The sequence below is a fragment of the Megascapheus bottae genome, chromosome 28 (assembly GCF_031878675.1).
Source record: "Megascapheus bottae isolate mThoBot1 chromosome 28, mThoBot2.hap1, whole genome shotgun sequence".
In the NCBI taxonomy this organism is placed as follows: domain Eukaryota; kingdom Metazoa; phylum Chordata; class Mammalia; order Rodentia; family Geomyidae; genus Megascapheus; species Megascapheus bottae.
In genome coordinates this window covers 4,629,575-4,656,679 of record NC_143536.1, presented here as the reverse complement: position 1 = coordinate 4,656,679, position 27,105 = coordinate 4,629,575, and the positions used below count along the sequence as shown (strand labels likewise).

General features: G+C 44.0%; 2 protein-coding genes and 1 pseudogene across 8 annotated transcripts in view; 2 read left to right on the top strand and 1 right to left on the bottom strand.

The window, feature by feature from the left end:
* Naa25 (N-alpha-acetyltransferase 25, NatB auxiliary subunit) overlaps nt 1-17,286 on the top strand; it is a 51,139-nt gene extending 33,853 nt beyond the window's left edge. For all 6 annotated transcript variants that reach the window (XM_090320091.1, XM_090320090.1, XM_090320095.1 and 3 more), the window contains 9 exons: nt 2,481-2,632; nt 3,219-3,344; nt 7,471-7,714; nt 7,862-7,985; nt 9,322-9,387; nt 10,640-10,737; nt 12,577-12,687; nt 13,131-13,277; nt 14,489-17,286. In XM_090320091.1, coding sequence (XP_090176217.1) covers nt 2,481-2,632; nt 3,219-3,344; nt 7,471-7,714; nt 7,862-7,985; nt 9,322-9,387; nt 10,640-10,737; nt 12,577-12,687; nt 13,131-13,277; nt 14,489-14,611 — 1,191 coding nt within the window. In that variant the 3' untranslated portion in view covers nt 14,612-17,286. The remainder of the gene's footprint in view (nt 1-2,480; nt 2,633-3,218; nt 3,345-7,470; nt 7,715-7,861; nt 7,986-9,321; nt 9,388-10,639; nt 10,738-12,576; nt 12,688-13,130; nt 13,278-14,488) is intronic.
* Nucleotides 17,287-18,379: 1,093 nt separating this feature from the next.
* Erp29 (endoplasmic reticulum protein 29) lies at nt 18,380-26,557 on the bottom strand. 2 transcript variants are annotated; one of them, XM_090320096.1, is made up of 3 exons: nt 26,352-26,536; nt 21,518-21,656; nt 18,380-19,189 (listed from the first exon to the last, which is right to left on the bottom strand). In XM_090320096.1, the coding sequence occupies exons 1-3, from the start codon at nt 26,481-26,483 to the stop codon at nt 18,687-18,689; spliced, it is 774 nt and encodes a 257-aa protein (XP_090176222.1). In that variant the 5' UTR covers nt 26,484-26,536; the 3' UTR covers nt 18,380-18,686. The 2 variants fall into 2 exon arrangements, with proteins under 2 accessions (XP_090176222.1, XP_090176223.1); XM_090320097.1 differs by lacking the exon at nt 21,518-21,656 and having other exon boundaries at nt 19,083-19,189; nt 26,352-26,557.
* On the top strand, nt 24,037-24,109 carry LOC150045030 (U4 spliceosomal RNA; annotated as a pseudogene).
* Nucleotides 26,558-27,105: the final 548 nt, after the last annotated feature.

The window sequence follows — 27,105 nt, the reverse complement described above, 5'->3', positions numbered from 1 at the left end:
CACAGCTTCTGATTAGGGAGAATGGGAAGTGAATATCAGCCCCTAAGCCCCTTGCGGCTCAGCCTGGAGACGGGACTGCGCCCCTCACCACATCAGTCTATACAATCTCTTCATGTGGGTCGGCAGCTGAGTCTGAGCTTTTAATCCTGTCCAGTGTATGTGCTTGCTGTCTTAGGTTTTCAGGGAATTTCATTTGTTGACAATCAAAAGAAGTGATTTTATCAAATCATGATTTTGGCTTTTCTTCTGCATTTATGATGAAGAGGTTAAAAATGCGTTTGATTTACTTGTGTGGCATGTGCATGCTAGTATTAGGGATTGAACCTAGGGCCTTGAGCTCTTGCTAGGTTTTCTTGACGTTTTTGCTTATGTTTGAGACTCTGCCACTTGAGTCACCCTTCCACTTCTAGCTGGTTTCTGATTACCGAGTGAAGGATGTGTCTGCCTGGGCCAGTTCTCAGACCTCAGCCTTCTGAGTAGATAAGATTATAGATGGTATGATGCCTCTTTGCTCAATGGTAGATTTTCCTATCTCCACAAAAATGACTTAAATGTTTTTACTTAAAAATATTTACATAATCATAAAGGTTATTGTTTAGTCTGATGTCTGTGTATTTTGCTACTTTTTAGAGTAACCAGGGTTCATTTCAGGACTTTCTATGGGATCTGAGTAGCCTCGGTAAATAAATGAGTTGTAGGTATGGACTCCATACTCCACTCAAAAGTCTTTATAGTACTTGTGGCTTCTGGGTTTGCCTGCAGTTCCCGTAGGGGCCCTCCTGTCCAATTGCGGCACTTTGCCAATTCCTTGTTTATCTCTGCAGTGATACTTTGCTGCAGTGTTTAAGGAGGACTATCTAAAGGAAACAAGCAGAGAATCACACTGCTTTGTCTTTTGAAAAACAGATTTATGTTTTTTTTCTAAAGTGGTGTTTTGTGGACCACTCAGAAACAAAACTGCCTCTGTGCTCATGAAGGATGGGATTTCCCCTTTGATCACAGCATATTTTGGAACTGGCATTTATAAATATGCTTGGAATTACGAAATAATATCTGTCTTGATTACTCAATCAAATATTCCCAGTTTTTCGAGCTGTAACTCCCTGATGCAAGAGCTATTAATAAAGCTTGTGCTGTATTCTAAGCCCAGGGGCCATAGGGTAGATACATGTGACTCATATACTGGCCTCTGCTTGGTGGAGCGTAGCACTATCCTCCATCAAGCTCCAAGGTACGGTTGAGCTTTTTTCAGATAGTCCTTCTTTAAACATACAGGATCACAAGTAATCTTTTTAATTTTCTTGTGTCCGTCCGTCTTTAATTTCTCCAGATACTGCAGGCAAACAGCTCGCCGAGGTGTCCCATGGGGGTTTAAAAGCCGCATCGAATGCAGTTGAATTAGCGCCCGTGGCGCAATCCCGCGGCCTGAAATGAACCCTTCGAGGCTGTGTATCAGAGGGTATGTTGTTGACTATTGGCCTATTTTCCTACTGGGCAAATTACTCAGACACAGTGGAGATGGGGGCAGAGCTGATAAACCGAGGCTATGCCACAGGCTAGCTTTTCTAGACAGGATCTTTGTTGGGGGCAGATACCAGTTCTGAGCTAAATCTTTTCTTGGCCACAATGGTGATCACTGTCTTCTGATCCTGATGGCATAGGCCCATGTCTGTGAGATGTTGTTCCTTACGCGTGCCTGTGATGTCACCAGGATTTCCATGGATAGTTCTTTATCTTGCCTCTGTTCTGTACCATTCCTGTGTGTGTGTCTGTGTGTACACATAAATATATAGATATGTATATATATAATTAAAACACATGTGGTGAGTGTTCCTTTCACTTGGAAATCTCTAGCAGAGATCTTGGGCAGTCTGGCTGCATAGAAAGTTGGTTGTGGAAGGAAGTCTTTGTAAGAATGGGTTCTGGGTTCTGACATGAGTTTTTATGAGAGTCTTTGTTTGGTGTCTTTTGTCCTGATAAAATGAAAATCTGCCCTGTGTCTGGTTCATTATTCAGAAAGAAACAACCAAAGATCAGCCTCTTTTTCTGAAGGAAATTAGTTTTCACTCTGGGTGGGGTGTAGCTATATTTTTTCTGGCATCCTTGGAATCTTCATATAGAATGTAGATTGTTGTGATGCAGACAAATATGGAATAAATCCCTTCCAGAATAGTACTGACATGGTCAGTCCTGCTGCACTGACCGGCAGTGATGTGGGCAGGCTTGTTCAGAATGTAGGAGGCAGTAGTAGCTGTACCTAACGTCAGGCCATGGCAGTTAGCAATACTAGGAAACGGGATAGTTGACTCAGATATAGGAAGGAAGAAAAATACTGTTTTTGAAAGTGTGGTGACCAAGACCTTTAAAGATCAGATTCAAAGCTTGAGTATTGTGTTTTTGCTGACAAAAAATATAAGCTTTGCTTACCTTGTCTCTGCCCTGTGAAATATTTACATCAAGGTGATGTCTTTCCTTCTTAGACCTCAGAATATATCATTCAAGCTTACAAATATGGTGCATTTGAGAAGATCCCAGAGTTTATCGCTTTTAGAAACAGGCTGAATAATTCTCTTCATTTTGCACAAGTCCGTACTGAACGGATGCTGTTAGACCTTCTCCTTGAAGCAAATATGTAAGTATTTCATAAGGAACTTAGGGTCAAACGGAGCTAAGGGATTAGAGCTGAGACCCCAAGCCATTATGGGTATTACTGCCATTTAAATTGAGGGAAAGTATGGAAACAGAACCACAGATTCTTTTTTTTTTTTTTTCAAGTTGTGGCTCTTAGCCATTAGTTTTTGTTTTTTGTTTTAATTGTATTTTATTGTCAGGGTAATGTTTAGAGGAGTTATAATACGTTCGTCAGGTAGTTCATGAACCACAGATTCTTGAGCCCATTGGGGATAATGGTGGAGCAGGTACATGTCACACAGAAGTTGACGTTCTGTGGTCCTCCTGTCCTGATGTATCTGTAGTTACAAGATTCCCTTCACCACCAAGCAGGGCTCTCAGAATTAGTGCGGATCTACTTTGTGTTGCTTGGACTTTGGGGGTATCTATCTTGCAGTGTTCTATTTTACTTTATGTGAGCCTTATTATTCCATAGGGGTAAATCTTCCTTTCCTCTTTCCCTTTTTCTCTTGGTAATGAAAAAAAGTCCTGGTTAATTTTTCATGGCTGATTTATTATGGAAATAAAACAAATTCTGTCTATTACAGATCAAGCAGCTTAGCAGAAAGCATAAAGTCAATGAATCTTAGGCCAGAAGAAGATGACATTCCATGGGAAGATTTACGAGACAACAGAGACCTAAATGTTTTTTTTAGCTGGGATCCAAAAGACAGGTAGGTAACTGGAACTTAACTTCAAGAATTAGTTTAGAAAGAATCAGGATAATCTAAAATTTACATTACAAAGTGAGCAAGAATCTCCTTTTGATATAAATGTGACATATTGTTGGGCTCAGAAAATATATGTAAAACCAGAGGTAGACAAGGGACTGTGGCCAATTAAAAGGTTAGATGTATTTCACAGCATGCATCAGAATAGATTCTAGATAGACTCACTGACAATTTTAAGCTATGGCTGTTGTTCTGAGATTTAGTAGCTATCTGTGTGTGTGTGTGTGTGTGTGTGTGTGTGTGTGTGTGTGTGTGTGTGTGTGTGTGTGTGTGTGTGTGTGTGTGTGTGTGTGTGTGTGTGACAATCTTGGGGCTTGAACTCAGGGCCTGGGCACTGTTCTTCAACACTTTTTGCTCAAGGCTAGCTCCCTGCCACTTGAGCCACAGCACCACTTCCAGCCTTTCCTGAGGAATTGAACCCAGGGCTTTGTGCATGCTAGGAAGCATTCAACCATGAGGTTATGTTCCCAGCCTGAGATTTAGTGGCTATCTTATTTGTTTGTTTGGTTTCTTTGGGAGGTGCCAGTACTTGGCTTGAACTCAGGGCCTGGGTGCTGTCACTTAGCTTTTTTGCTCAAAGCTGGAGCTCTACTAGTAAGAACTCTTAATAGGTCAATAAAACAAATATAATTAAGAAACATCTTGGGCCGGGAGTTTGGCCTAGTGGTAGAGTGCTTGCCTAGCATGCATGAAGACCTGGGTTCGATTCCTTGGTACCACATACATAGAAAAACACTGAGGCTCAAGTGGTAGAGCTCTGGCCTTGAAAAAGTCCAAGGACTGTGCTCAGGCCCTGAGCTCAAGCCCAGGACTGGCAAAAAAAAAAAAGAGGGAGAGACATCTTGGCCAAAGTTTAACAAAAAAGCCTTGTGCATTAATCTCCGTTGGGCAGCTCTGGGCAGAAACTCTGCTTGTGTATTACATCATTTTCCCAACTGCAGAAAGGAGCATAGCAGGTATGCCCCTCATGGGATGGGGAAAACAGAGACAATCAGTGCACAGAATTTCTCCAGGCTCCTCCCTGTGCCTTTTCCCTTGCCAATCCTGTGCTCTGACCAGCCTCAGCCATAAAAGCAGCCCATTAAAAGTGGTCTTAGAATGTACAGATCCATGTTTTCAGAATTACCTCATCTGCACATCTTTGCATGTCTGTGAGTTAATTTTCTTAGACTTTATTTTCCTAGCAGCAGATACGCTAGAGTAAATGGCACTGGGCATGTCGAATCTTGATGGAAACCGGTACCTTTGCTACAGGAAGGCTATGTCAAAGCTAGCGTCCATTTTAATGCAAGATGAAAAACAATTTCTATATTTATTTATTTATGCATGCATGCATGCATGCCAGTCCTGGGCTTGAGGTCAGGGCCTGAGCACTGTCCTTGGACTGTCTCAAGGCTGGAGCTCTACCACTTGAGCCTCAGCACCACTTCTGGCTTTTTTCTATGTATGTGGTACCAAGGAATCGAACCCAGGTCTTCGTGCATGCTAGGCAGGCACTCTACCACTAGGCCAAACTCCCAGCCCGAAAAACAATTTCTATACAACTTTGTTGCCCATGAGTATTAATGTTGTTTGTTTGAAGTAAAATCATTGCCGTATAGTATGTTCCTTTGGATTTCTTGTTAAATTTTGGCCAGTCTGTTTTTCAAATATATGTATTTTCATATGTTTTTATTGTAATTAATAGAAGGGTTACATTATATTTGCCAGATAGAAGGTGCATTACTTCACAAACATTGATACCCTTTCTCATGTTTTGGTCCCTCTACCCCTGCCTCTCATCTTGTTTTCCCCTCTTCCCTATCCTATTTCAAATAACCACACATATATACAATATATCAGATAACAAGGTAAAAATACTGTACCCTTTTTAAATTATTACTTTTTTTGCCAGTCCTGGGGCTTGAACTCAGGGCCTGAGCACTGTCGTAGGGCTTTCTTAACACTAAAGCTCTACCACTTGAGCCACAGCACCACTTCTGGCTTTTTTTATATATGTGGTACTGAGGACTCGAACTTGGGCCTTCGTACATGTTAGGCAAGCGCTCTACCACTAGTCAATTTTTTATTGACATATTAAGAATTCTCACCAGTAGAGCTCCAGCTTTGAGCAAAGAGCCTAAGGGACAGCACCCAGCAGGTTTCCAGGGATTAGCCAGGGGTCAATCTTGTCAGTAGGTCCTTTCTGAGACAATGACTGCTATGTATTGCCTCACTGTTCACCCTTTTGGGGGGGAGGGTAGTCCTGGGTCTTGAATTCTGGGCCTCTTTGTACTCATGGCTAGTGCTCTACCACTAAAAAAGCCACATTGCCACTTCCACCTTTTTCTGAGTAGTGTATTGAGATAAGAGGCTCACAGTCTGCCTAGGCTGGCTTTGAACCATGATCCTCAGATCCCAGCCTCCTGACTAGCTAGGATTACAGTTTGTGAGCCACCAGTGCCTGGCTGCTCAGGCTTCTTCCCCCCCGCCCCCCCCCCCCGCCCCCCATCTCTCTCTTTCTTCCTTTCGCTGTCCCTGAGCACTTCAGCTCAAGGCTAGAGCTCTACCACTTGAGCCACAGTGCCACCTCTGGCTTTTTATTGGTTAATTGGGGATGAGTCTCATGGCCTTTTGTGCCTAGGCTGGCTTTGAACCTTGATCTTCAGATCTCAGTCTCCTAAGTAGCAGGAGCCACTGGTGTCCTGGGTTGTTCACACTTTTTTGTGTGCTAATCCTGGTGCTTGAACTCAGAGTCTGAATGCTGTCTCTTAATATCTTTTTATTCCAGACAAATGCTCTACTTTTGGCTTTTTGGTGGTTCACTGGAGATAAGAATCTCACAGATTTTCCTGCCTCAGCTGGCTGTGGACCTTGTAATATCTCAGCCACCTGAGTAGCTAGGATTACAAGCATGAGTCACTGGTAGCTGGCTTACAATAGCATAAGTGTTGAAAGCTAATTTGTTTTAAATTATTTATTATTTCTAGTTACCTTGTTGATGGTGCTGTGGGTTAACCTAGGACTTCTGTTTGCTTACTATGTGTAATCCACCAGCACTCCAGTTATATGTTGTAGGGGTTTGTGTGAGTGTACTGGGGTTTGAACTCAGGGCCTTACTTTTGATAGGCAGGTGCTCTATCACTTGAGCCACACTCCCAGCCCTTTTTGCATTAGTTACTTTTTGGAGAAGGTTTTACATTTTTTTGTCTGAGGCTGGCCTTGCATCATGATCCTTGTGCTCATGACCCCTGTAGCTGGAATTACATGAACCATCATGCCCATCTGAATACTGAGGTGGGCCCTGCTAATACTAATACTCTGCCAAGTTTACCTTAAACCATGATTCTCTTTTATCTTTTCCTCTCAAATATTTGCGATTACACATGTGCATCACCATACTAACATGTTCATTCATGTATATTCTAACGTCTGGTGGGCTCTATAGTCGCTTGATTTCTTTTTTTTTTTTTGCCAGTCCTGGGCTTGGGCTCAGGCCTGAGCACTGTCCCTGGTCTTTCTCAAGGCCAGAGCTCTGCTACTTGATCCACGGCACCATTTCCAGCTTTTTCTATGTATGTGGTACAGAGGAATTGACCTGGGTCTTCCTGTATGCTCAGCAAGCACTCTTATCACTAGACCAGACTCCTGGGCCCTATCATGCTTATTTTATTGACTAGGAATTGATTTTTTTTTTTTTTTTTTTTTTTGTGGGTCACAGGGTTTGAACTCATCCTGGGTGCTGTCCCTGAGCTCTTCAGCTCAAGGCTACTGCCCTACCTTTGAGCCAAGTCCCACTTCCCATTTTCTAGAAGTTAATTTGAGATAAGAGTCTCAGGTCTTTTTGTGCCTGGGCTCGCTTTGAACCTTGATCTTCAGAGCTCAGCCTCTTAAATAGGTAGGATTATAGGCGTGAGCCACCTTGCCTAGCTAGAAATTGGTAGATTCTCTGCTTGTCTATGATCATTCAGATAGTAAATAAAACTTGAGAGACTGTTCAGAGGCATCTTGACTGGTGAAAGCTTTATTGAAAGGTTTGAAGGGAGCAGGCTGGAGTTTAATGGATGGTCTGGGGATGTTTCTGTTTCAGGGATGTTTCTGAAGAACATAAGAGACTTTCCTTGGAAGAGGAGACCCTGTGGTTAAGGATCCGCTCCCTCACATTAAGGCTGATAAGTGGACTTCCCAGCCTCAACCACCCCATGGAGCCAAAGAACTCGGAGAAAAGTGCGGAGAATGGCGTCTCCTCCCGGATGGATATCCTCCGCTTGCTCCTTCAGGAGCTAGAGGCAGCCATGGAGATGGGACAGCGATTCATTGAGAAAGAAATTCAGGTATCAGGACATCCTTGCCATGTACAGTAGCTACACTCAGACTGTCTTCTGAAAGACAGGACTTGGGTTGCTTTTTATGTAGTAGCTAATCGTGTCTCATCTTGTTAGTTTGCATGAATTAAAGAATAGCTTTTTCTCTCATTTCAGTATCCTTTCCTTGGTCCGGTACCTACCAGAATGAGTGGATTCTTTAATTCTGGCTGTTCTCAATGCCAGATAAGTTCCTTTTATCTTGTTAATGATATTTATGAGCTGGATACCAATGGCTTAGGTAAGTACCTACAAATATATATACTCACTGTTATTTTGTTGGTGAAAACCTAGTAAATGAGATAAAATGTTTCCACATTTAGAAACAGATGCAGTAGATAAAAGCTAGAAATTGTTTTGGAAGTCTGGTTTAGTAGACAAGAGAGTCCATTGACAGGTTTCAAAGTGCTGTGTGAACCCGGGTGCTGTGACTCACTCCTGTAATCCTAGCTCCTCAGGACACTGAGATGTGAGGATCAAGGTTCAGAGCCAGTCCAGGCACAAAACTTCCTGAGTGGGGCTTGGCACAAGGGTAGGGTGGGAGCCTTGAGCTGAAGAGCTCAGGGACAGAGCCTAGGCCAAGTTCAAACCCCATGACCTATCCCCCCCAAAAAAAGTGCTGTGTGAGAAAGTAGTGTCTTCCTCCTCCTCCTCCTCCTTCCTCTTTTCAGTTGATTGTAGGGCTTGGATTTTGAGCCTGAGCTCTGTCCTTGTACTCTTCAGCTCAAGTATGGCACTACCACATTGAGTCACAGCTCTACTTCTGGTTTTCTGGTAGTTAACTGGAAATAGGAGTCTCACCATTTTTCATGCCCAGGCTGGGCGGCTTTCAACGGTGGTCCTCAGATCTTAGCTTCATGAGTAGCTATGATTACAGGCGTGAGCCAGTCATTTCTGTGTTATGTGTTAGATCTAAAGGGGGAAGAACTCTTTGATATGTTGAAATATTCTTGAACTTTTACATTGAATTGTATTTTAAAAATGAAATACCGAACTGTCAAAACACAATTTTCTAAGTTTTTAGTGTGTGTATGTGTGTGTGTGTGTGTCTGTCTGTCTGTCTGTCTGTCTGTCTGTCTGTATTGTGTGTTTGTCAGTGGGGCTTGAACTCATGGCCCAGGTATTGTCCCTGACCTTTTTTGCGCAAGGCTAATACTCTACTACTTTGTGCCACAGCATCATGTCCAGTTTTCTGGTGGTAACTGGAGATGAGTTTCTTGAACTTGTCAGGGCTGGCTTTGAATTGTGATCCTTAGATTTCAGCTTTCTGTGTAGCTAGGATTACAGGTGTGGGCCAAAATTTCCCAGCTTGTTTGTATTTTTTTTTCCTAATTACATATGGATTTCAAATTCTTCTATACAATTTTATATGCTCCTTTGGCAGAAAGGTCATCAGTTACGACCTTTCCTTTTCTTCCATTTCTTTCCCTCTGTCTTTTTCTGCCCTCCCGACCCCAACCTGAATAATAGATTTTAGATCAAGAAAGTCCTTGCTCTTGATTTGTTTGCAAATGTTGATCTTCCTGCTTTGTTACTTGAAAATCTGAAAAAGGACTATTTTTCCCCCCCAATTCTAGAGGATACAGTGGAGATACAGGAACGAGTAGAGAGTAGTCTTAAGTCTATACTAACACAGTTAAAAGGTAAGTAATCCATGTATTCCTGAATTGTGTATGAATATTAGCAATACGTTTTGTTATTATTTGCCTTATTGATTCTGGGCTTAAACTCTTGACCTTGTGCTCTCTTGCTTTTTTGCTCATGACTGGTGCTCTTATCACTTGAGCCTCTCTCCTTCCATTCAGTCTGGTATTTTGCTAGTTAATTAGAAATAGTAATCTTTTGGATTTTTCCTTGGATCTCAATCTTTCTGGTATGTGGTACCAAGGAATTGAACCTGGGTCTTTGTGCATGCTAGGCAAGCTCTCTACCACTAGGCCAAACTCACCCCATGGCACAAGTGCTTACATGTCATTCACTCAGTCTTAAATTTAGTGCATTCATGACATCCCTGAAATATCCTCGGTGATTTTTAGCAACCTAGAATTTATAAAGCTTACGGCAATTATTTATATTTTGAAGACTAGAACTGTAATGAATCTGTTTTTTGATTGTTGAATTATTATTATTTTGGTGAGTCATGGGCCTGGTGCTGTCCCTGAGCTCTTTTGCTCAAGGCTAGGGCTCTACCACTTTGAGCCATAGCCCCCTTCCAGTTTTTGAGTAGTTAATTGGAGATAAGAATCTTCTGGAGACTTTTCTATCCAAACTAGCTTCCAACCCAAATCCTCAGATCTCAGCCTCTTAGTAGCTAGGATTCTAGGCATGAACCTAGCTTGTGTTTTAAATTATAATTTTTTTAAACATTTTATTTTTTAAATTTTTTTGGCCAATCCTGGGGCTTGAACTCAGGGCCTGGGTGCTGTCCCTGAGCTTCTTTTGCTCAAGGCTAGCACTGTGCCACAATAAGCCACAGAGCCACTTCAAGCTTTCTCTGTTTATGTGGGTCTGAGGAATGGAGCCCAGGGCTTTGTGTAAACCAGGCAAGCACTCTACCACTAAGCCACATTCCCAGGCCTGTTGTTTACATTTTTTAACTTTAAAGACAATGTTTCACTATATAGGCTATCCAGGCCTTGAATTCATAGCTCTTCCTCCCAGTACTAGGAAGCCGGTCCTCTTCTTTCTCCTCAAGGGATGTACACACCTCACTGAGCTACACACCACTGAGCTACAACAAAAACCTAAAGTAGATACACTCTGACATTTGATTCATGTTGAAAAGCGAAATTAAAAGAAAAAAGCTTTTGTAATTGTGCATTCTCGGTTTATACATTGTATTCCTAAAAGTAACATTGAAAGCCAAGATGAATAAATGGATTTTTCCATTTTCAGATGTCTTCAGTAAATGTAAAGGCAATCTCTTAGAAGTTAAAAACGGCAAGTTGAAAACACATCCTACTCTTTTAGAAAATCTTGTCTTCTTTGTTGAGGTACGTTTTTGTTCTCTTCATGTTGTGCAGGATTAATTTCCCACAATAAGGAGGTAATAGGTGTTGAATAATTTCTAAATCAGCTCCTTCTACAAATACTAGTATTTCATTCAGGTTACTAGGTAGAGCTCTCAGGTTTCCAGAATCACTCTAAATCTAGCTGTTTTCTCTCCATTCTCTTTTCTGATTCTCTTAGGTGTAGTTTACCGAGGTTATTTCAGTTTTTTAAATTTTTTGCTGTTTACTGAGCTACTCCTCTGTATTATAAAGGAATTTATGGCTAGTATAGAAGGGGCACCTAGCTATGCCTGGAGTCTCCCCCCCCCCCTTTATGAAGAGTTTTTAGTTGATACTTGTTTAGTAGCTTATGTTACAAAGAGGAGGATGTCCTTTTTAGAAAAGATCTCACTGTGTAGTCCATGCTGGCCTCAAATTCATGATCCTTTTGTTTCAGGCTAAAAATGATAAAACTCTCAAGTGCTAAAGTATAGATTTTAGTCAACATTTCTGGCAGCAGGACTTTTTTTTTTTTTTTGAGGGGGGGTAGGTGGTTCATGGGGCTTGAACTCAGGCTAGGTGCTCTCTCTGAGCTCTTCAGCTCAAGGATACTACCCTACTCTTGCGCCAGGCCCCACTTCCCATTTTCTAGAGATTAACTGGGGATGAGTCTCAGATCCTTTTGTGCCCAGGCTGGCTTTGAACCTTGATCCTCTGATCTCAGCCTCATGAGCCACCGGTGCCAGCTAGAACTTTTTTTTTTTAATGAGAAGGATCATACACACATAATCTATTATCTTTCCAGTATTCATTCTTTCAGATTTCTTTTCCCTCTTTTAGTGTGTAATTTCCTTAAGGCAATGTATTTTTTCTAGTGAATAGTACATGGTGGGTGCATGGGAGATAGGTAGTGAGCAGATGAATCATACTTACACATCTATGTACATAGGAATACCAGTATAGGAGGAGACACCCAGGTTTTCAGGTGAGGGAGCCTCTTAGCTGGTGGTTAAGTATTTGCAGAGAGCCATAGTAGAAAGAACCTTTGGATTCTGTGCCTAGGGATTTGGACCATTTACTGAGAAGATAGTTATATCCCCGCTTTTACAGGAATGCTAAAAAAAAAAAAAAAAAGCAGAGTAAAGTGGAGGGTGGCTTAGGGTGGGCAGCCAGTAGAACAGATAGGCTGTTGCCTGAACCTGAGTAGATAGAGGCCTGGTGCCTTTGGTTTTTTGATTGCTGAGAGAACAGCTTAAAAGGAGGAACAAGTTTATTGGCTCACAGTTTGAGAAGTTTTCAGTCCATGGTCATCAGCCTGTGATGTGAGCTTCTCTGGGTCAGGTATCATGGGGGTAGTCATACCTAGAGAAGGTTGCAGCCATGAAGCAGAGGCAGAAATAGGAAGGAACAGTAGAGAAGGCTGCTCTTCTGACAGCAAGCAGTCAGAAAGGGAGGCAGGGGCAGGGACAAATGTACAGACCCTTATAGACCTGTTTCCTTCGGTGGGTTTCCCTCCCTTTTCAGTAAGGAAGGCTATCAAATTATGAATCCATCTGTGTATAAATCCACTGGTGAGTCTTCATGGTTCAGCCACTTCTCGGCACTGCCCTCTAGAATTTAAGCCTTTAACCATGAGCTGTTTTAAAGAAGACCTCATATGTAAACCTGAGTACCTGGATCAACATGTGATTAAAGAAAAGAGAGTGCAAATTGAGGACAAAAGTGAAAAAGATTTGTAAATAAGTACTAGTTAGAATTTGTTTAATCCTTTGCCTTTAACTGCCTGATAGATACCTTGAGTATAATATTTAATGGATAAATTTGGAAATCTTCTTCTTTCAGACTGTTTCTATTATCCTTTGGGTGTCCAGTTACTGTGAGAGCATCCTGCGACCATTCAAACTAAATTTACAAAAAAAGAAAAAGAAGAAAAAAGAAACTAGCATCATCATGGTAGTAACAGAAAATTTCAAGTCTCAATCTGGCTGCAGGCTGCTTTTTCTTTTCATTCTCTTATACAAGTCTTAAGGATATTACATGCATGCTTTCTTTCCTTCATTATGTGCATGTGTATATGTATGTATGTATGTGTCTGGGATTTGAACTTAGGGCCTTTTTGTGTGCCAGGCAGGCATTCTACCACTTGTCCCAAGCCTTTATTTTTTCAAGAAGTGTCTTTTTGCCAGGGCTGGCTCTATTCTATTTAAGTTCCCTACATAGCTAAGATGATGGTTGCATATCACACCTCCCTTGTGCATCCCCATGCTTGGCTGTGACCATGTCTGTCTGTTAATACCATTGATTACTGTGTGGCATGAAGTTATTTCGCATTGTGTGATGCAAACACTGGAAATGTTTGATAATCTTTTAGCTCCCTTTAATCTTTTTAATCGCAGCCGCCTGTCTTCACCAGTTTCCAAGACTATGTTACTGGACTTCAGACATTAATGTCCAATGTTGTGGATCATATTAAAGGGCTTGAAGCACATCTAATTGCACTTAAGCTTGAAGAACTTATTTTAGAAGATACTTCATTCTCTCTGGTAAGAGATTCTAGAAAACCAGCAATACTTTTTCAGTGTATATATTTAAACATTGCCTTTTTTTTTTTTTTTTGGCCAGTTATTGTGGGGCTTGAACTCAGGGCCTGGCCATTGTTCTTGTACACTTTTTGCTCAAGGCTAGTGCTTGCCGCTTGAGCCACAGTGCCACTTTCTGCTTTTTCGGTGTTATGTGGTACAAAGGAATTGAATCCAGGGCTGTATGCATTCTAGGCAAGCACTGTACCACTAGGCTAAGCTCTCTGCCCTAAACATTACCTTTTATTACAAGGAGAAATCATGGGGCTTGAACTTGGCCTGGGTGCTGTCCTTGAGCTCTTCAGCTCAAGCCTACAGCCTTACCCTTAAGTCAAGCCCCACTTCCCGTTTCCTACAGATTAATTGGAGGTAAGAGTTTCAGTTCCTTTTGTGCCTGAGCTGGCTTCTGAACCTTGATCCTAAGATCTCAGCCTCCTGAGTAGCTAGGCTCCCGGACTTTTTTTTGAGGGGGGGGTGCTGTTGGGCTTGACTCAGGGCCTGGGCACTGTCCCTATTTTTTTTTTTTTTCCTTTTTTCCTTTTGCCAGTCCTGGGCTTGACCTCAGGGCCTGAGCACTGTCCTTGGACTTTCTCAAGGCTAGATCTGTAGCTCTTGAGCCTCAGCACCACTTCAAACCTGGGGTCTTTGTGCATGCTAGGCAAGCACTATACCACTAAGCCAAACTCCCAGCCCCTGTCCCTGAATTCTTTAGCTCAAGGCTAGTGCTCTACTACCTTGAGCCACAGCTGGCTTTGAACTGTGATCTTCAGATCTCAGCCTCCCGAGTAGCTAGGATTACAGGCGTGAGCCACTGGTGTTCATCTTGAGCTATTTTTTTTTTTGCCAGTCCTGGGCTTGAGCTCAGGGCCTGAGCACTGTCCTTGGACTTTCTCAAGGCTAGAGCTCTACCACTTGAGCCTCAGCACCACTTCCGGCTTTTTTCTATGTATGTGGTACCGAGGAATCGAACCCGGGTCTTCATGCATGCTAGGCAAGCACTTTAACCACTAGGCCAAACTCCCGGCCCCTTGAGCTATTTTTTTTTAACCCCTTGACATAGAAAGTTGCTACTCAAGTGGCACTTGCAATGAGTCATTGTAGCTTTATCTCTTATCTGAGGAATTCTACCTTGGGAGAATGAATTTTGAGCAAGACTATTTCTGACTGTCTTTTAGGAAGAAAGGAATGTTTCAAAGACTGCTCAAGGGAAGGTGAGAAGCAGTTACCTGCACTCACTCCTGGAAATGGGGGAGCTGTTGAAAAAAAGACTTGAGACCACAAAGAAGCTAAAGATTTGAGAAGGTATAAAAACAGGCCTTGATGACAACAGCAGAAAATGATGAAAACATCTTCCCAGCAAAAGCCACACTAGTTGAACCATCATTTTAATCCAGAACTTCCTCATAAAATGCATGAAGGACTTTGATCGTGAATTAATTTTTTTGAGGTATTAAATATGTATAACTGATTAAATTATTGTATATAAAGCAGAAGCAGGCACCCTCAGTGGGTTCAACCACTTTTTATACATATTCATATGAGTGTGGCAGCAACAAGACAACCCACTCTTCTTTCCACCTGTCACAAGACATATCTCGGGGGAGGCAGCGTTCTACAAAAGCAGCAATGAAACTGAGGTGTAAGCATCCACCTTGGAGCAGCTGAGTTGCCCTTCTGTCCTGACAGGAGGAGTTTTGGTTTGTTCCTTAAGCCATAAGACACAAGGTAGAAGTAGAGGGGGCAAGATTGGGATAGAGCCCTCCCACAGCTGCAGCTTCTCAGCTCCTAATTCCCACTGAAGCCATGGCAGGTCCAATGAGGCCTCATAGGTTTGCAATTAGAACCTGCCATCGATAGCTCCCATCAGATGGCCACAGGTGCTCAGAGTTTTTAGTCTAATAGTCTTGATAGCCACAACATCCCCTATCCTAACTTCTTTGAGAGTTAAGTCTCAGGGAGACAAAGTCTCTGTTAATTTTCAGCTGTTTTTAGGAGAAAGTCCTACAGGCCATTTCATAAGCCTCCTGGAGTCATCCATTTAGGGAAGATGAGAATCACTAACCTATAGAGAAGGTGTGTTTAACTTACATGGTGAGACAGATACTTAATTCCATTGGTTTTTTGTCACACATTTAAGGTGGTTCTTAAGTCATATATGTGGAGCTATATATGCTTGAAAATAAGATATTCTGTTTTAGTGTTTTTAAGTCTGGGATTTGGGAAGGGAGGAACTATATATTATGGATTTAACCTGGGTTTTAAGTTTTAAGCTGACAAAAGAAATGTTATTTATGGATTTGATATTCACTCTAGTTCCTTGAGACTTGAGACTCACAGGATGGTATTTACTTTATCTGCAAGTCCAGTCCCAAGACTGTGGCTTCAGAGGATGGCCTGATAGAAAAGATAAAAATTGCTCTTGAAAATGTTACACAATTTTCAGTTTGACAACTTTCTTTTTTGGTGTTTGAATACCTGCTTGTTTTTGGTCTTTTACCTAAATGCTGAGTTGGTAATTCTGTAATAAGAGTGAAGAAATGAATTTGATGAGGAAATTCAAGCATCTGATGGAGGGTCAGTCTTACAGATAAGAACAGTCCTTTCCTATACGCTGCTCCAGTGAAATAGGATAATTTTTAAAGCTAGCTGGGAAAATCTTTATAGGTTGCTTTTTGTCCTTCATTTTGAATTTCTTAGACTAACAATTTGATATGGTGATTAAAAACTTCATGGAAATTTTTAGAAATTACTCTATGGCCTGTTCAAAAATAGGACTTGTTGGAAAGCCTATACCATTGAGTAATTGTAAAGTATTATTTTTGATATAAATTAGTAGACAGTATCCATCATAAACGGAAGATCTTAAGCAAGATGAATTGAACATTCTGGTTGTGACTGTCCTTTAACCACATATACTCCATGATCTGCGGCCTATTTCAGGTGGACTATGTGTATGCAGGTAGCCGTCGCATGGATGGCATGTGTTCTTGGAAGTGTTGGGCATACAAATAGAAAAGCTCTTTGAAATCAACCCAGCATACACTTGGGCTGGTGGTGGTCTTCCTCGGTGACACGTGACCAGAGGTCTCAATCTTTCTCCCACCCAGAATGTCTAGGATCTCTGATAATGTCACTGACACAAAATGGTTAGATAGGAGTTTCGTTCCCTTTGTTACTTGCTGATTTTCCTACTAAATGTAGCTTTTCAGTTAGGTCCAATTCTTAACATTTTGAGATAATTATAAAAAATGAAATTATGCAGAAATAGCTACTACCTTTTTATCAAACTGTTCTTCTGGAGACTCATGCACTATAAATTGTGTACAGTTAAATATATATACATATGCATATACATATATATATATTCTTACGTAAAAGCCACCCATCTCCCAGCAATTGTATGTCATTGCTATTTGAAGAGAATTCCCAAATAACCCATTGCTGCTGCTGCTGTTTATGGTTTGTATAGGTTTTTTGTTGTTGTTTTTGTGCGGTAAATTGATATTTAAAAAAAAAGGAAAGAACCCACGACTACTGTTTACAGACTGAAAAATGATTGCTTTTTTTTATACTACTGAGATCCTAAGTTAAGACTCTCCATAGGAAACACTTGGTTTAAATCATTTATCTGATGTGGATAAAAGGTAGAGACATTTTTAGTGTTCTCCACATAACAGAAGATGTACAAATACCTAGTTGTGTTGCCCATCAATTTTGTATATTCTCATAATTTTGTTTAAAATTGCATTATATTTTGCAATCACTATGTTCAATCTGGATTTGTCTTTCATTTTAACTTTTAATATAAAGGGGTTTCAATGTATCCACAGGCTTGTTATTGAAACTTCCTAAATTGATGTGATTCATTAATATAGAAAAAAAGGCTAGTCTTCCTTGAGTTCAGAATTAAGTGATACATAGGAAATCTACTTCAAACTGGATGGGTTTATTTATATAAACTTTTAAATTTTAAGTTGGCAGTTCTGCCTGTTTGTTTATTAGCTCTAAATGGCAAAATTTACTTAAATTTTGTACTGAGGGCTATGTCTCCAACAAAATCCATTATTAATTTTAAATTATATACTTAAGCCACTTTTTAAATGAATACCTTTGTGGAATCACTATCTGTATTGGGTATGGACTGGTGGATGTTTAAATGTGTCTTTCAGTGCCAGGAATGTGGCTCAGTGATAGAGTGATTGCCTAGCATGCATGAAGACTTGGGTTTGATTCCTCAGTACCACATAAACAGAAAAGGCCAGAAGTGATGCCGTGGCTCAAGTGATATAGTGCTAGCTTTGAGCAAAAGAAGCTCAGCTCAGGACATTGCCCAGGCCCTGAGTTCAAACCCTAGGACTGGCCAAGAAAAAAAAGTCATCTAGCTTTGAATTTTTAGCCTAAGCTACCACAGTGTTTTCTATGCAACTCTTCCATTTTTGCTTTCAATGACTTAAATGTCAGCCTGTCTTAGCTGGTAGAAAAGCAAAATCCTAAGGATTTGACAACTCCCTGTAATTCACATTTTTTCTGTTGATGTACGATCAGACATTATTTTAGAGATGGAGTTGATGGCATTTCCAATGGCCACTGGTAAAGGAGCTTGACTAGAAAGTATTAAAAATGGACTGAATTTTATCATCTAGTTGCCAAAAACTTTATGAGAAGTAATTGCCGTGTTCCTTAGTGTTGAGTTGTAAGGACAAGAAGATAGGCACCACATCTTATAAGAGCCACAGTTAATCTATAAGAGTGGAAAATAAGAAAGGCTTTCACTTTCCCTTGTGCTAGACTCTACTTTGCAGCATAGTTACCAGGAATGTGGTGCAGATATCAGCTTAGACTAAAAAATAAATTCAGGGCTGGGAGTTTGGCCTAGTGGTAGAGTGCTTGCATAGCAGGCACGAAGACCTGGGTTTTATTCATGGGTACCACATACATAAAGAACCAGGTGTGGTGCTGTGGCCAAGTGGTAGAGCTCTGGCCTTGAGAAGTCCAAGGACAGTGCTCAGGCTCTGAGCTCAAGCTGGGGCCTGGCCAAAAAAAAAAAAAAAAATCTAAAGCTGAAATATAATCAAACACAGGACATTTATTGGATCAGAAATTTCTTGTCATGGATGTGGGCAATACCCTCTTTATAGCACCAATTCCCTTTGGAGGCCTTCCACTCAGCCCGAGTAGAGCCACCAGCTCTCCTTAGCCTGGCTCGAGATGCCCGGAGCATGCATAATGTCCAGATATACTCAGGGCTCAGGACTCAGGTTTAGTGCCACCTTTTCCAGCTCCCCTACCCCATCCATCCCACATAGGTCTCAAAGCCAACAGGTAACTCTCCCCTCCCTACCCCCAGCAAACCCTAGGAAATGTGAGTGCCTTTCACAGCTCCTCCTTCTCAGCCGTCTTCTTCTGGAAGGCAGTCAGGATATTTAAGCTCTTCTGGAGCTCTTCCTTCTTCCCATCACTCATCTTGTTCTTCTCGATCAGTTTGGTGATCCGGGTCATTTCTGATGATGGGAAATCCTCACCTTGATCTAGAACCTTTCCCATGATCTTGAGATACTGCTCGGCCCACTTCTTCTCGGTCTCCTTCACACTTGAGAGGTTGTCTTGCCCCTGTTTCAAGAGGGCCTGGCGAGCCTCTGGGCTGGAGGCCCGGATGAACTCGCCTGCCAGGGCATCATACACAGGCAGGCACCCAGGCATGCCCAGATAGATCCCTTGCCCCTTTAGCCAGCGCTGGATGGCTCCAACTTTCACTACTCCACTATACAGGACTGGGTTTTCAAAGTCCCCATCCCGGAAGAGGTAGAAGACTGGGTAGCTCTCCTTGTCTAGCTTGTACTTCTCACCCAGCTCCAAGTTCAGCTTGTCACCATAATCTGTGAGCAGAAACCAAAGATGAGGTAAGCGCAAGGCTATACTAATCGGGGCAGAAACACTTTTCTGGGGACTGAGTGCAGAGGACTAGTCTTTGGTGTAAAGCAGTTCAAAGTAGGTTCTGAATTCCTATGATGCCACAGGTAACTATGCAACATTAATCAATCCATTTAATCTTTATGGTGCTAGAAACTGTTCTAAGTGTGAGGACCTAGATCCAGGTTCTCACATTCTAATGGTGAGAAGAGAGTAAACAAGTGAACTGATTCGTGACTGGATGGAAACAAAACAGTAAAGTAAGCTCACTGCAGGTAGTCACAGAGACCTTGCCTGTGGAAATAGCAGCAGCCAAGGGGCCTGGATGTTCCCTCAAATGAAGATCTGGGAACGTCTCTGGGAGAAAGCACCCCAAAGAACAGAAGCTCTGTCCTGACACTGAGCCCAGAGGATAGAAGTTACAAAGGTCAGTTGGGCTTGTATGAATGGGGGCTTATACCAGGTGGTTGGAGAAGTTCCGAGTACATGAGACCTGGTAAGAACTCCCTAAGAGCCAACAGCAGTCCTGGAAGCTGAATTTGTTCCTTACACATTGGCAAGAAGAAATGGGCTCACACCAACTATGACTGGGCAATAATGCTGAATGTCTGATTCAGATGCTAATTAAGCCATTTTAAAGTTGATAGTAATTTTGAGCATTTTTTAAAGCATAATTATGGATTGAACCTAGGACCTCAGCATGCTACACTCCTAGGAGCACCCCCTTTTTTGTGCCAGTCCTGGGGCTTGAACTGAGCGCCTAAGCACTGTCCCTGAGTTGTGCTTTTTTTTTTTTGGCCAGTCTTGAACTCAGGGCCTGGGCACTTTCCTTGTACACTTTTTGCTCAAGGCTAGTGCTCTGCCACTTGAGCCAGAGCGGCACTTCAGATTTTTCTGTGTATGTGTTACTGAGGAATCAAACCCAGGGCTTTGTGCATGCTAAAAGAGCATTCTACCACTAAGCCACATTCCCATCCTATCCCCTTGGGCTTGAACTTAGGGCGTGGGCACTGTCCATGAGCCTCTCCAGGCTCAAGGCTAGCACTCTACCACTTGATCCACAGCACCCTTCCTTGCTCTTTTGTCACCCCCGGGACCATAGGTATGCACTTGGCACCAAGTTTCATGATTTGAAAGTGAGGGTGTATGGGGTATAGTGCCTATGAAGTGATTTCTCCAGAGTCATCACAGAGAACCACACACACAAAACACTTGGCAGAGTAACCTGGCACAGTAACCAGGGAGGACATTTAGCTAATATCATTCAGAAAGGACTGAAGGAACTGACTGGAAGTCAGTCAGAATTGACCAGCTGCCCTAAAGGTATGCCAGCTATCTTTCTACCACCACTAAGCTGCAGCAGGTTCCTGGCTTCCTAGGGAATAGAGGTCTCCAGGCAGGGAAATCACAGCTTCTGGGAAAAACACTTGGGAATACTGGATGAAGTCACTCCACACCCAAAGGTCTAAGGGTCACTAAACTCCTAGAGGCTTCTGCAGCTTTTCAAATAGAAAGTAGAGATCACATATAGTTTGTTAAGCAGAGTTCAAGTGAAGATGAAAAATATGATCATCTGAGCAGAAACCTCTACAGCCTGATAAATGTTGGTGGTAGTTATTATTAAGAGCTGTCACTGTTGGCTGGACACCAGTGGCTCCCACCTATAATCTCAGCTACTCGGACTGAGAGGTGAAGATCACAGTTTAAAGGCAGCCCGGTAGGAAAGTCTATGATACCTCCAGCTGACCACCAAAAAAGGATGGAAGTGGAGCTGTGCGTGGCTCACATGGTAGATCACTAACCTTGAGCGAAACAGCTGACCTGCTTTCAAGCCCTAGGGATGGCACCAAAAAAGAAAAAGTCACTGGGGTTCAGAGTTGCAAGAGTTTGTGGCAGACCAGTGTACTCGAGCTAAAGCCATGATCCAATCATTTGAGTGCACCGCAGCCCTAGGCTGCTCACCTGGGACGCCCCTTGGTCCAGTCCCACAGTGAGCTGAATGTTAGCCGGGGTGGGGGATGGGGTAGGGAGGTGGGGGGTGAAGGTTTGGGGAGGCTGGGGCCTCAGACTTCTCTTCCCTTGAAGGAAACTTCAAGGCTAAGCCTCAGGTTCCAAAGGCCCCCAAACTGCTCTGGCTATGCTTCCGTGGACACCAATTCCTTGACATCCACAATCCCATTTAACCCTGTGAGTGGCTCACCTGGGAAGACCCCGGGTATTGTCCTTGGGAGCAGAGAAGCCATTCCTAACTTCCTCCCTCGCTGCCCTCCCCAGTCATCCTCGACTCATCATACCTGAGATCCCCACCTCTGCCACCAAGAGATCATCGTTGGAGGCCGAGTTTTCAGCCAGGCGCTTGAACTCATCCTGCTTCTCACCGTAGGGGTACTGGGTGTCGAACTTCACCAAGACGAACTTGCTTTTGGGAATGACCTGAGGGTGCATAGAGCTGAGCAAATGGGGTGTTCCAGGGACATTGGGGGCTAATTCTCATTCCAAAGGGGCCCCTGTTTCAGAAACAGTGGAACACAAGCCTGCCAGGGAGATGAGCTCTCACAACCTACTATTTACTCATCCACCCACTGAGTCACTTAATTTTGTGACTGCCTGCCAAGTGCTGGGCACCTCATTAGGTATGTGTTCATACTAACCCAGCGTGTACAACCCCAGCTCCAACAGACTAAGTTGTAGGGAAGCAAGCGAGGGCTTTTGTCCTCAAGTCCTCTTTGCTAAGTTCCAGTGGACCTTACCATCACACTCATCATCCCACTGAACCAGAGGACACTGGCTAGAGAGACTTGAGGGGGAACGAGGCGAGTTCAGGCAGATGAAACGTGGACAAAAGGCCCTGGCTTGGGTCGTCTTTTCTCCCTGGATCAGACAGGGTCCTAAACTGACCATGTTATGTTTCCAATGCTGCTGTCCACTGATAGAGCATTGTCATTATCCTCCCCATCCCTGTACTCCTCAAGCAAGTACTCTGCAGTGCTATCCTCCCTGCCTCCATTTGCTTATTCTGACAGAATCTGAATTCTCTGCCTTAGCATAACATTGTAAGATTTGTATATTGTGTGTGGTTCTGGGGCTTGAATTCAGGACCTCGTTCTTGTTAGGCTAAGCTCTACCACTTGAGCTACATCTTCAGCCATGCTTTTTGCTGAATATTTTGAAATGGGGAATCTAGTATCTCTTCTGCCTAGGATGGCCTTGAACTGCCGTCTTCTAGATCTCAGCTTTCTGAGTAGCTAGGATTACAGGTATTGAGTCATTAGTACCCGGCTAGAACTTCATATTCCCTGTCAGATGAATAAACCGCATGTCACTTGACAAATACTTGTGGTTGTTTCTACTTCAGGTTACTGTTTATGGTGCTGCCCTAAGTATTTCCAGGAATGTTTTTGTTTGAATGCTCAAATCAATTCTCATGGACATACTAGGAAGGGATCTGTAGGGATCTTATTGAAAGTCTACCTTTAACTCAGTGAAGGCTCTTTTTATCTTGTTTCTCCCAGTGTATGAACCTTTTTTTTTTTTGGTCAGTCCTGGCTTGAACTCAGGGCCTGAGCGCTGTCCTTAAGACTTTTTCAAGGCTAGAGCCCTACCATTTGAGCCCAGCAACACTTCCAGCCTTTTCTATGTATGTGGTACCAAGGAATCAAACCTGGGTCTTCATGCATGCTAGGCAAGCACTCTACCACTAGAGCAAACTCCCAGCCTCCCAGTGTATGCATCTTAATCTAATAAGCTGCCTTTAGTTAAAACACTGCTTTTCCCTCCTCCCAGGACACTTTTTTGTCCTTCTATTCTAGTGATCACCAATGTCTGGTTTTCAGCATAGGCAATCACCATGGATAATGATGTCAAGTTGACACAATTCCAGTGGAAATCAAAGAACCTAATAAATATTTTTGTTGGTCTCTATTTGTACATTGATGCCCAACTGGCTTAATGTTAGCATTGCCTAGATAAAGGGGTTGGGAATATAGCTTAGTGGTAGAATGCTTGCTTAGCCTGCATGAAGATAGTTGTTTTTTGCCAGTCCTGGGGCTTGAACTCAGGGCATGGGCACTTCCCTTGGACATTTTTTGCTCAAGGCTAGCACTTTGCCACTTGAGCCAGAGCACCACTTCTGGCTTTTTCTGTGTATGTGGTTCTGGGGAATCAAACCTAGGGCTTTGTGCATGCTAGGCAAGCATGCTATCACTAGGCCACGCTCCCAGCCTAGAGTGCTAGTCTTGAGCAAAAAGAAGCTCAGGGATAGTGCCCAGGACCTGAGTTCAGTCCCCAGGACTGGTAAAACAAAACAATAGTAAAATATTGCTCAGAGATGCATGATGGAGAAGCCTCCAGAAAAGGTCACCCGTAAGTGGTCACTAACACCCAAAAGCCTGAGTTTCAGGGGACAAAAAGCAGGCAGTCTTAAAAAACAAAGCATATCAAGTCCCACGGCTTCACTGGCCTTGTTTCAGTGAAGCATACTACCTGTCCCCACTCGGAGCCTTTCCACTTGCTATGCTGACTGGAATTCTCTGCCTAGGCCATCTTTCTCAGTCAAGGTCCAGTTGAAACGTCCCCTTCTAATGGAGAGGGCTCTGCCCATCATCACATATCAAACAATTCCTGTTGTAGGCTTCCATCTGATGTGTCTTCTTCATTTATCACTGAAATTTCTACTGGCTTGTTTCTATCCTCTCCACCAGCACCGGTATTAGTGAGAACACAGCCTACGTATGGCCTATGTCTGCTGTCCCTACAACCCCATCATGCCTGAAAATGTATGAAAAATGAACAAAACTCTGATAGTCTAGCTTTCAGCTTTGCGCATTGGCTGTATCGTAGCCAATGAGGTTGATCCGAGGCGCGATTATTGCTAATTGAAAACTCTGGTAGTCTTTGCTAGCAAGTGCCATGGTCTAGAGGTGTGAGTGGGGAAGGTGAAAATGCTTTAAAAACACAAATACAGCAGTGTGGTGGCTCATGCCTGTAATCCTAGCAGCTACTCAGGAGGCTGAGATCTGAGGATCTTGATTCAAAGCCATCCCCGGCACCAAAAAAAAAAAAAAAAAAAAAAGGCACTAAAAAGTCCATGAGACTCTTATCCCCAATTAATCACCAGAAAACCAGTTCAAAGTATAAGGTAGAGCCAGGAACCTTGAGCTGAAGAGCTCAGAGACAGTGCCCAGGCCCAGAGTTCAAGTCCCACAACTAACCAAACATAAAAAGTACTGACGGTATGTGAATGTGGCTTAGTGGTACAGTGCTTGCCTTGTATGCATAGATCCCTGGGTTTGATTCCTCAGTACCACATAAACAGAAAAAGCCACAAGTGGTGCTATGGCTCAGATGATAGAGTGCTAGCCTTGAGAAAACCCAAGGACGATGCCTAGGCCCTGAATTTATGCCCCAGAACTGGCAAAACAACAACAACAACAACAAAAAAAAACAACTACAGAGCAAACAGTGCCTGGCACTTTGGCCTAGGGCAAAATCAAGGAAGAGCTTTGAGGAGGTGACATTTAACCTAAGCCTCAAAGAGAAGTGACTGGCTCTTTAGTTCCAGTCACAAGGATCAGCTCGTGCAATGGCAGTTAAGAAGCTATGAATATTTGAAGGACAGAAGGAAGGTTTGTATGGCTGGAGCAGAGGGGATATGAAGCAGTTCACATAAGACTTGCTACTCTGCAAAGCTTCAAGTGGAAACAAAGGGGTCAGTTTGGTAGTTTGGTGAAGAGACTAGTCTGACAGCCTAAATCAGGGTGACAGCAGTGAAAATAGAACCACACAGTTGATCAAGAAATAAGTGATCATCATGGTACAATCTCTTTCTGTCACATTTTTGCACTGTGATGTACCTGTCATACCTACCTACACATGGAAATTACTAGAACTTTCCCTTGAGCAAGCTACAGGTGCCCAGACCACAACCCTTTCAGAAACAGATTTCAACCACTGAGGTACGTTTAGGGTCCCACTTCTAATTTCACTTCCCCCTTACCGGGTACAAAATAAGAAATCAACTATCTCAACAAATAGCTTGCCTGGTTAGAGGAAGTTAAGAGCTGCTAGTGACTGTAGACACATAGCAGAGGAGGGGGTTTTTAAATTCAGCTGTCAACATTTCCCAGATCAGGATCCCACAGTTTATGAATGGGAAATGGGAATAGTGGCAGTTCTCCCAACCCCAGGATGTTCCTTAAAAAGAGCAGCTAAGGACCGGGAGTTTGGCCTAGCATGCACCAAGACCCGGGTTGGATTCCTCAGTACCACATACATAGAAAAAAGCCAGAAGTGGTGCTGAGGCTCAAGTGGTAGAGCTCTAGCCTTGAGAAAGCCCAAGGACAGTGCTCAGGCCCTGAGCTCAGGCCCAGGACTGGCAAAAAAAAAAAAAAAAAAAGTAGCTAAACTGGAGCTTTGGGGGGGGAGGGGAGACGGATGTGTAGGTGGTGGGACTTGAACTCAGGGCCGTGGTCCCTGAACTATTCAGCTCGAGGCTAGCGCCCGACCACTTTGAGCCACAGACCCTCTTCCAATTTTCTGGTGGTTTATTGGAGATAAAGGGTCTCAAGGACTTTCCTGCCCAAGCTGGCTTCAAACTCCGCCTCCTGAGAAGCTAGGATTACAGGCATGAGACACTGGCACCCGGCTTGGAACTTATTATTTATTTTTTCGTGGTTCTGCGAATTGAATTGAGGACACTGCACTTCGTAAGCAGATATTCTGCCACTTAAGCCACGCACCCAGTCCGCGGGGATGCGCTTTTCAGGGAACACGACTTACTCACTGCAAAGCAGGCTGCAGTCCCTTCTCAGGCGAGAGGGGCGCGGAAACGCCGGGTAGGACGCCGGGTGGGAGGCTCGCGGCGCCCCCCGCCCCTCCGCACGCCGCCCTCGGGTCTTCCCGGGGGTCTCCCCGGACTGCCCGGCCCCGGCCCTGCCCCTGCCCACGGTCCCCGCGGCTGCACCTCCTAACTCCCGCGGAGGACCCGCCGCGGCCGGGAAGGAGCCAGCGGGCTCCACCGGGCCTACCGGAGGGCACACGACCGCCCGCTCCCAGCCCTCGGCGCCCAACGTCCCCCACGGGCTCGCGATCCCACGGGGGTCCCGGCTGCACCTGCGCGGCCCCCGTTACCTTGTAGAAAGTGATTGTGTCCAGGGGAAGGGCGCCCTTGGTGTGCAGGCCGTGGCCGCCCTGCGGAGCGGAGAGGAGTAGGAGGCCCAAGAGGAGGGGATGCAGTGGGGAAAGAAGGGCGGCGCGGGTCATGGCGGCAGCCCAAACGCCCGGATTCCAGGAGCCCACGGGGAAATCTGTAGCGAGCATGCGCGGAGCCGGCGGGCACGTGACTGGGAGGGCGGGGCCGCGCGTGCGCACTGGGTAAGTTCTCAGCGGGTGTGCGGGGGAGAGGGACCGGCCACCTTCCGGGGCGGGGAGGAAATGAAAAAATAATAATGATGGAGACAGTTGCGCACGCGCACTTAGAGACACTCGCGCGTCCAGCCAGGATGGGCGGGATGGATCACGTGAGCTGGCGAGGCTGGGGGCTGGGGAAGGGACAGTCCCGCGCACGCGCAGTTGGCGCTGTTGGCAGCGCCTCGTGAGGTGAGGCGGGAAGAGCGCGATCTGGGTCACGTGAACAAGGGAGGTTGGGCGACGGGAGACTGCCGCGCATGCGCAGTCGACAAGGCTGTCCGGGCGAGGCGTCGCGTGACGAGAGCCATTCAAGCGCGTGTGCTACGAAGCTTGGTGAATTCCTTTGCTCTCATTCCTCTCTTTGGAAGACGAGCAGGCCGGCCAGCCTCTCCTGCTGTCTGGGGTCCTTCTGGAAGTCGGTTAGAGCCCGTTAGTGCTGTGCTCTTTTCCTCCGCCCGCCCCGTGAGCCTCCGTC